The sequence below is a fragment of the Hipposideros armiger genome, unplaced genomic scaffold (assembly GCF_001890085.2).
Source record: "Hipposideros armiger isolate ML-2016 unplaced genomic scaffold, ASM189008v1 scaffold_79, whole genome shotgun sequence".
Taxonomy (NCBI): Eukaryota; Metazoa; Chordata; class Mammalia; order Chiroptera; family Hipposideridae; genus Hipposideros; species Hipposideros armiger.
In genome coordinates, this window is record NW_017731429.1 from 4,550,239 (window position 1) to 4,559,216 (window position 8,978).

At 34.4% G+C, this 8,978-nt stretch overlaps 1 protein-coding gene across 1 annotated transcript in view; it reads right to left on the reverse strand.

Moving 5' to 3' along the window:
- Nucleotides 1-8,978, reverse strand: part of ANKRD42 (ankyrin repeat domain 42) — a gene marked incomplete at its 5' end in the record, with an annotated part of 58,125 nt that overhangs the window by 25,687 nt on the left and 23,460 nt on the right. The window contains 4 exon segments of the mRNA XM_019643474.1: nucleotides 3,490-3,690; nucleotides 6,981-7,116; nucleotides 7,948-7,973; nucleotides 8,124-8,249. Of these exon segments, the coding sequence (XP_019499019.1) occupies nucleotides 3,490-3,690; nucleotides 6,981-7,116; nucleotides 7,948-7,973; nucleotides 8,124-8,249 (489 nt within the window).

The window sequence follows — 8,978 nt, forward strand, 5'->3', positions numbered from 1 at the left end:
ATATATGTGTGTGTGTGTGTGTGTGTGTGTGACTGATTTTTGACAAAGCTGTCAAGATATTTCAAAGAGAAAAGGAAGGATTTCAAAAAAAAAAGTACTAGGCCAACTGGCTATATATTAACAACAACAAAAATTAATCAACACTTTATTTCACTCAATTCACAAAATTAACCTGATGTAGATCAAAGATATGAATTAAAAAGCTAAAACTATAAAACTTATAGAGGGCCGGCTGAGTGGCTCAGTTGGTTAAGAGCTCGCTCAAGAGTTTGAGCTCTGAGCAACAGCGGTTCGAGTCAGCCCGAGCTGAAACTTATGTAACTTTGCCAACAATTGTCACCCCAATAAACTTTAATTAAACAAAACAAAAAAAAAAAAAAAAAAAAAAAAAAAACCTTATAGAAAACATAAAAATATCTTGCTGACCTTGGGGTGGGCAAATATTTCATAGATAGGACACAAAAAATATGACATGTAAAAAAACTGATAAATTGTACTTTATCAAAATTTAAAACTTTTGCTCTTTGAGAAATACTACTAAGAAAACAGGCTAGGGCCAGCCAAGTGGCTCAGTTGGTTAAGAGCGCAAACTCTGAGCAACAGGGTCACCAGTATGATTCCCACATGGGCCAGTGAGCTGCACCTGAGCTGAGTTACCGCTGAGCTGCCAACAGGTAGCAGAATGGCTCAGCTGGTGAGAGCATGTGCTTGTAACAAGTTTGCTGGTTTGACTCCAGCATGGGATGGTGGGCTACACCCACCCACAACTAAGATTGAACACAGCACCTTGAGCTGAGTGGCTGCGAGCTGCCAAAGGGCAGCCAGATGGTGACTGGACTTGGAGCTGAGCTAGCTGCACCCTCCACAAGTAAGACTGAAGGACAACAACTTGGCTGTTCCAACTTCCCCAATTCCCCATTGAAATCTTAAAAAAAAAAAAAAGACTAGCAGCTTCAAAATGGGAGAAAATACTTACAACATGTATATCTGACAAGACATAAAGAACTGTCAAAATTCAATAATTAGTAGACAAACAACCCAATCAAAAAATGGACAAAAGAACTGAACCGACACACCATAAAAGAAGATATATGAATGTCCATCTGAAAAGATGCTCAATATCATCAGTTATCAGGAAAATGTAGATTAAAACCACAATAATATAACATTACACATCCATTAGGGTGCCCAAAATAAAACAGACTGACCATATCAAGTGTTGGTATTTTCATGGAACAAATAAATAGAATTCTCATACATATCTGGTGGGGATGTAAAGTGAAGGAACTACTTTGGAAAAAAAGCTACTTTTGACAATTTCTTAAAGGTAAACAAACATATACCTACCATAAACAAATATACACCTACCAAACGTCCTATGTATTTACCAAGAGAAATGCAAACATAGTGTATGTAAATGTTCAGAGCCGCTTTATTAATAATAGCCCCAAATTGGAAACAATCTAAAAGCTCATCAGCAGGTGAACTGATAAACAAAATATGGTACATTCATACAGTGAATACTATTCAGCAGCAATTAAAAGGAATGAACTACTAATATACATAACACAGATGAAACTCAAAACAGTTCCATCAGAAAATTCAAACTAATCTATAGTGACAGAAAGCAAATCAGTAGTTGTGTGGGGCCAAGGAGGGGTAAACTTCAAGGGGGTATGAAAAAACCCTTGAGGTGATGGAAATGTTTTCTAACTTAATCGTGGTGGTGGTTTCATGAGTGTATACACATATGTCAAAACTCATTGAGTTGCATACTTTAAATGAACAGTTTATTGTATATAAATCATACTTTAATAAAGTTGATTTTTTTATAAAAGGATATCATCAAAGTAAAAAAACAAGCCACAGTGTGAGATAAAATATCTGTATCAGATAAAATTAATAAAGAATTGGTATTGAGTCTATAGGAAGAACTCCAATTATTTAGAAAAGGACAAAGAACACAATTTTTAAAAAGGGGTTCAGAAAGGTATAGGTGGGCGATTCATAGAAAACTAAAATAGCCAATAACTTTACAAAAGGATGTTCAACCTCATTAGTAATCAAGAAAATGCAAATCAAAACACAAATTAAACCTTTTCATACCCAACCAATTGGCAAAAATGTTTAGGTCTGACGATACTGAATATTGTTTCTTTAACTTCTCAGTAAACATAGCTGATGAGACTGTAAATTTCTAGAACCACTTTGATGGAGGATGCAGCAAGACCTATTTATACTGAAGACAGGCATATCCCATCAAGCGAAACCTAAAGTAGAATTTCTCAGGTATTTGCCAGGGCAGAGCTCTTAGCTCTCAGTCTTCAGAGAAGCTAGGCAGTACCTCAAGAAGCCTCACCCAACGATCCCAGTGTGCCATACAATTACCATTTTCTGTGCCATACAATTACCATTTTATGTGTGAAAAGGGGAGGAAGGTACTTCTCTAAAGAAATCTCTTATACATGTAAATAAGGAGACATGCACAAGAATCTCCACTACCACATTGATTGCAATAGTGACAAACTGTGAACAATGTAAGTGGCAAATTGGAGAATGGGTAAATAATGGTCAGTATACAATGTAATACTACACAAACACTTAAGAAGAATAAACTAAGATACATCTAGCAACCTATCAATCTCAAAAACATGAGTCATAGGAGGTTAAGTCATAGAAGGATACATATACTCTTTTGCGGCAGTTTTGTAAAGTTTTAGAAGTTTCAAAGACTGCTAGTTGTCTATTACAGTCCCCTTCCTTCAGTAGTTAAGAGTTGCAGCTGAGAGGAGGCTTCTCAGCTCAGTACTGAATTCTCCAGGCTTCCTCACAGCTAAGCATTGCCACATCACTACACTCTTGTCAATGGAATGGTAGCAGAAGTGGTGAGTGCAAATTAGACCTTGAAAATCTCTAGTTCCCTCCCCTCCTCCTGCTGGATTAGCAACAACTACAGAGAGTTAGTTGGGCAGATAGCAGGTCCCTGAATGACTAAATGGAACAGATTCACTCCTCAGCCCAAGCTGTCACATAAAAGAAATAAACTTCTATATCATTTAAGGAACTGAATTTTAGGATTTCTTACTTATAGCAGTTCAGTCTCGTACTCTAAAAGTACACAAAAACAATACTGCATATTTTTGTGAGTACATATATACTCAATATAAAGCCACAGAATGGAATTGTAAATCCAAGACAATAGAAGGAAGAAAAGAGAATGGATAGTATTAGGGGAAAAGATCCAAAAGCTTCAACTGTATCTATAATATTTTATTCTAAAATACAGTGATATAAAGATTGTTCATTGTGTTATAATCTCTCTATATATTTCTGCCTAAAATATTTCATAATAAAGAAGAAAATCTGAATGAATATATGGACAATGATAAGGAACATATTTTAATATAACATTTAACGTAACTTCTTTCTTTCCCTTTTCCATTTAGTCTACATTATTAAATGATAGAACATTTCAGGTTTATTACTTACTTTCCTGATCTTCTGGATCATTTCTTTCATACTCAGCCCCCTGGATAAACTGTAAAATGTTCTGCTTAAAGAACCTCTGGGCCAAGTCCAGTACATTTTCTCCATTATCATTGAAGGTTTTTAAAGCTTGTGTTGCACTGCTCATTCTAGTGAGTAGAAATTTAAAACAGTAAAGGTGGCCTTCCATGGCTGCTAAGTGAACTATAGATGAGAGAAAAAAATAAAAGAATTTAATTGTTTCAACTGACAATAAAATAATCACAAAAAAAGAAATAAGACACTGTCTCTAATACTCATGGGGAGATGACTATCCCTGCCCTACACCAGGACGTACCTTGAGCAAGGGTAACAGATCTTTTGTCCAGCCTACATGTCCTTACTCGGCCTTCTAGTCATGCCAAAGCAATAGACTAAATGGTTGAATAATTATATTTACTGTGAGTGCAGAAAGGTCAGATAAGAGTCACCAAAGAGTGGGTCCCAGAAAATGTTCTTAGAAAGTGAAATCCCAATTATTCAGCTTATTATTACATGAGAAAATATTGCTATGTAAGATAGATAGATGACAGACATATAGATAAATTTATTTTAATATTTTGGGGGGAAAAAGTGAAAGAAAAAACCAAAGTAGTCACTATGCAAACATGAATATTATTTTTATCACTATGTTTTTTCCATAAACATTATTTTTATTATAAACAAAAAGACTGGATGAAAACTGCAAACTAAGCACACACACTACCTCACCATTTCTACTCTAAATCCTTGAAAATAATAGAAAAGATATTTATTAAAGCCATAAAGGACTAGAAAACAAATAAGAACACCATGAACAGACAAGAAATGTTAAGGAGTCCCTGAAAGAAAATACACTGAATCAGACTGAGAGAGCCACAACCCCAAATCTGCAAAAAATTGGAATGGTTCTGGGGTATTACAAGCTTAGAGGCAATGATTACAAAGAACTGGAGAGCCTTTAAAACTCTTGAGAAGTGACTATTTGGGAAATAGCCCAATCAACATACAAATCTTGCCTCTGGAGAAGTAGGGCAGTACCCAAGTGACCAGTATAACTCGGGAAGAACAAGAAGTCACAATGCCCAAAAGATAAGTTGCTGGCACACGCCACTCCACACTTTCCCAGCTGAACCTTCCACTAAAAAACTCTCCCTGAAACTTCAAACTCCACTACTGCTTACTTATCATATACACTTACATGTATCATTTTTATTCTTTTTGAGTAATATTCTGTTATATGTATACCACATCCTTTTTATTCATTCACCTATCAATAGACTAGGATGCTTCTGTATCTTGGCTATTGTAAATAACGCTGCAATGAACATAGAAATACATATGTCTTTTCAAACTAGTGTTTTTATTTTCTTTGGGTGAATATGCAGAAGTGGAATTGCTGGGTCGTATGATAGTTCTATTTTAACATATTGAGGAACCTCGATATTGTTTTTCATAGTGGCGCAACAATTTGCAATCCCACCAACAGTGCACAAGGGTTCCCTTTCTCCACATCCTTGCCAACATTTATTTGTTGACTTTTTGATAATAGCCATTCTGACAGGTGGTATGAGGTGATATCTCATTGTGCATTTCCCTGATGATTAGTGACTCAGGGTATCTTTTCATTTGTCTATTGGTCATCTGTGTATCTACTTTGGAGAAATGTCTACTGCAGTCCCTCTGCCCATTTTTAAATTGGATTGTTTGGTTTTTTTCATGTTGACTTGTATGAGCTCTTTTGGATATTACCCCCTTTTGGTAATGGGAGTATCATCAGAGATACCATTTGCAAATATCTTCTCCTATTCAGTAGGTTGTCTTTTCGTTTTGTTAACAGTTCCCTTCATTGTGCAAAAGCTTTTTAAGTTTGACATAGCCTCATTTGTTTATTTTTGCTTTTGTTGCCCTTGCCCAGGGAGACCTATTAAAAAATATATTGCTAAGACAAATATAAAAAGGGTTTACTGCCTATGTTTTCCTCTAGGAGTTTTATGGTTTTAGATCTTACATTTAAGACTTTACTAATGACAAACTATCAGAAACAGAAATTAAGAAAACAATTGTATCAAAAAGAATAAAATGTGTAGAAATAAATTTAATTTAGGAAGTAAAAGACTGAACTCATAAAATTATAAGATTTTGATGAAGGAAACTGAAGACAACACAAATAAATGTAAGGATATACTATGCTCATGGATTGGAAGGATTAATATTGTTAAAATGTCTACATTACCCAAAGTAAGCTACAGATTCAGTGCAATTTCTATCAAAATACCAATGGCATTTTTCATTGAACTAGAACAAACAATTTTAAAATTTATCTGGAACCATAAAAGACGCCAAATAGCCAAAGCAATCTTGAAAAAGGAAACCAAAGTTGGAGGTATCACACACTCTGATCTCAAACTATACTACTAAGCTACAGTCATCAAAACAGTATGGTACTGGCACAAAAACAGACACATAGATCAATGGAACAGAATAGAGAGCCCAGAAATAATCCTTTTTTGACTACACTTATGTAGTCAATCTATGACAAAGGAGCCAAGAATATATAATGGGGAAAAGACAATCTCTTCAATAAATGGTGTTGGGAAACTGGACCACTTTCTTACACCATATACAAAAATAAACTCAAAAATGTATTTAAAAAAAAGAATGAGAACAAAATAGTCATTTCCAGCTACACAAAAATTGAAAAAGTTCATACTAACAGACCTTCACTAAATGAACACTAAAGGATGTACTTCAGAAAGAAGCAAAACAATCCCAGATAGTAGTGTAAAAGGGTGGAAGACAAGACCAGGGAGGTAGGTAAGAGCCAAATAATGAAGCTAATGGAACAGAGCTCTACAGGGATCTAGGAAGTTTCTAAGCAGCAAAGTGATTTGATCAAACCTGTTCATATCGTTCTGCCTAGACTTCCCATTCATTTGTTTGCTGCTGAAGATTCCTTTAAGACATAATTCAAGTATCAATTTCAGAACCCTCACCCCATCTTACTGTGATCTTTCCCTCTTCTGAATTTCTACAGCACCTCTTAGAAGAAGACAGAGTATTTAGAGTATAGATCTCAACTGGCCAGTTGATTGCAGGCTAGACAACTGCAGTTAGTAACTTAACTCAAATACACTAGTGTCCACTATTTATACTACTATTTTTTAAAGTAGTCTGTGGGGCAGAGATGTATGAATTTTAAAAATAATAACACTAGACAGTAGATGAGGGAAACAGATGGCTGGAAAAGCAAATCCAAATTTACTGCTCATTTCTTTTGCTGATATAGTTCCAGAAGAAAAATCAATCACATGACAGGTACATAATGTAGGCATAATATAAGATAAAAGTGTTCGTGTCAAACTTAAGTTTTGTGAGGGGCTATTAGAATGATGATGGTTTAAATTTCTTAAACATGTTTAACATTTTAAGAGTTTATATTAATGAAAAACCAAAATATTTGCTTTTGTGAATACCTGGAAGGTTTCCATTGTAGTCCACATCTTCTATGCCACATCCCCATTTAACTAAAAGTTGCAAACAGCCAAGCCGTCCATGAAATGCTGCATAATGTACAGGTTTCCATTCCCTCTTATCAGTCACACTGGGATCCTAGAGGTAACATCACAAGGACTCAGTTTCTTTCCATTTTGTAGGGTAAATACTAAGTCTAGCAGCTTAATTCTGCAAATGAGAATTGGAGGTCATTCTTAAAACTATAAGGCAAATACTAAATATAATAGAAAAATGTACTGCAACCACTGATTTGAACATAAAAGCTAATAACACACTAGTGAAATTTTATAAAATAGTCTTTTAAAAANAACAAGAACATAATCTGTACTGGGACTGCCAGAAGTTATTTATGAAATAATGTCCAATTCAAACACATGACTATATTAACATGACTACTGTATTTTTACTCTAAGACTTTTTTATAAGAATTACCTACCAGCAGATTATAAAGAAACTTATAATATCACAAATGAAACAGAATAAAAATTTCAGGTGCAGTACGTTAAAGATTTGGTTTTTGATTTTTTACATAAAAGATTGGCAAGAATAAATCCTAGAGTATATACTCTTGACACTGCATTGACAATGTGACAAAGTCTGATTAGAAAACAACAACAAAAAAACCGATTAATATTTTAGGATTCCACTAGAAGGAAGGAGAGTGCAGAGCAAAATTGCAGACATCTTGAAAATGTGCTCATATTATGTTCACTGATAAGTCTATGGAAGTAAAAACATTTTTGCAGAGTTATAAGAAAGAAGAATATTCTGCCAGACCTTTTTCAAGATATATGGTTTCGGTTTTATCATAAATTAATAGGTCGCTTTTAGTCCAAAGATAATGTTAGTCCTAAGAAACTGCTCTAGCAACGAATTTTACATCTTAACTACATGACAATGTCAAAAGAGATTTTCTACTGGAATTACCCTCAAATGTGATAATGTGTAAATGCCTAACATCATAAAAGGAATACCACACTTGAACTGAAAATTAAGCACTCTATATACCATACATTTTCATGTGTTTCTGATAGATAATTATTTTAAAAGGTAAATAACTCAACAGCAATCGTGTCAGAACTGAAGCAGGAATCATAACTCACCTTTATGCATAGGAGTTGATCCATTATTATCACGTTCATTAATATTGATTACTCCATCTTCTAATAATTTCTTAAGCATTTCCAAATCACCCTTAAAGGCAGCCACATGACCCGGAAATGCCAAAGCTATGAATAAAAAAATTCAGCATTTCAGTAAATATGAGTTCATTTTTCTCCTTGCCTTAACCAGTCACACATTTCAGATTTCATTATCAACTCAAGTTTGAGAATGTTATATTGGAATTAGTTCAGTCAATGCAATGACAAGTAACAAAAATAGAACCATAAAATAATATTATTATTAATTGTGCAGCCCTTCCATTCCTCAGGACCTCAAACATGCAGTAGTATTATGCCAGAGCTATTGTTAGTCATATTCCCTTTTACCCTCAGGCTACCACAAAACACAAGGAGATGGTCATTTTCAACCTTTGTATACAGACATACTTGATCTCAAGTCCTACATTTGCACAGACCACTATCTGTTTGCAAGGAAGTGAAGAAAGCAAAATAAACTGGAAGCAGATAAAGTATCTATATTTATAGATACACACACACACACACACACACACACACATACACACATATATATATAGTATATATACATACTATATACATGTATATATATATAGTATATCCCTCCATCGGGCGCAATGCAAAAGTTATGAGTTTGGGCGCAATGCATCTACTAGATGAGTGTATGGCATTTATTTATTTAAATTGAAAATGATGAAAATAACATGTAAGCATGCTTATTATTTATTCAGAATGAAATTTTATGATGTATTTTTTGTTTTTCGTTGTAAAAATGTGTCATGACTTTTCCGACAACCCAATGTGTGTGTGTGTGTGTGT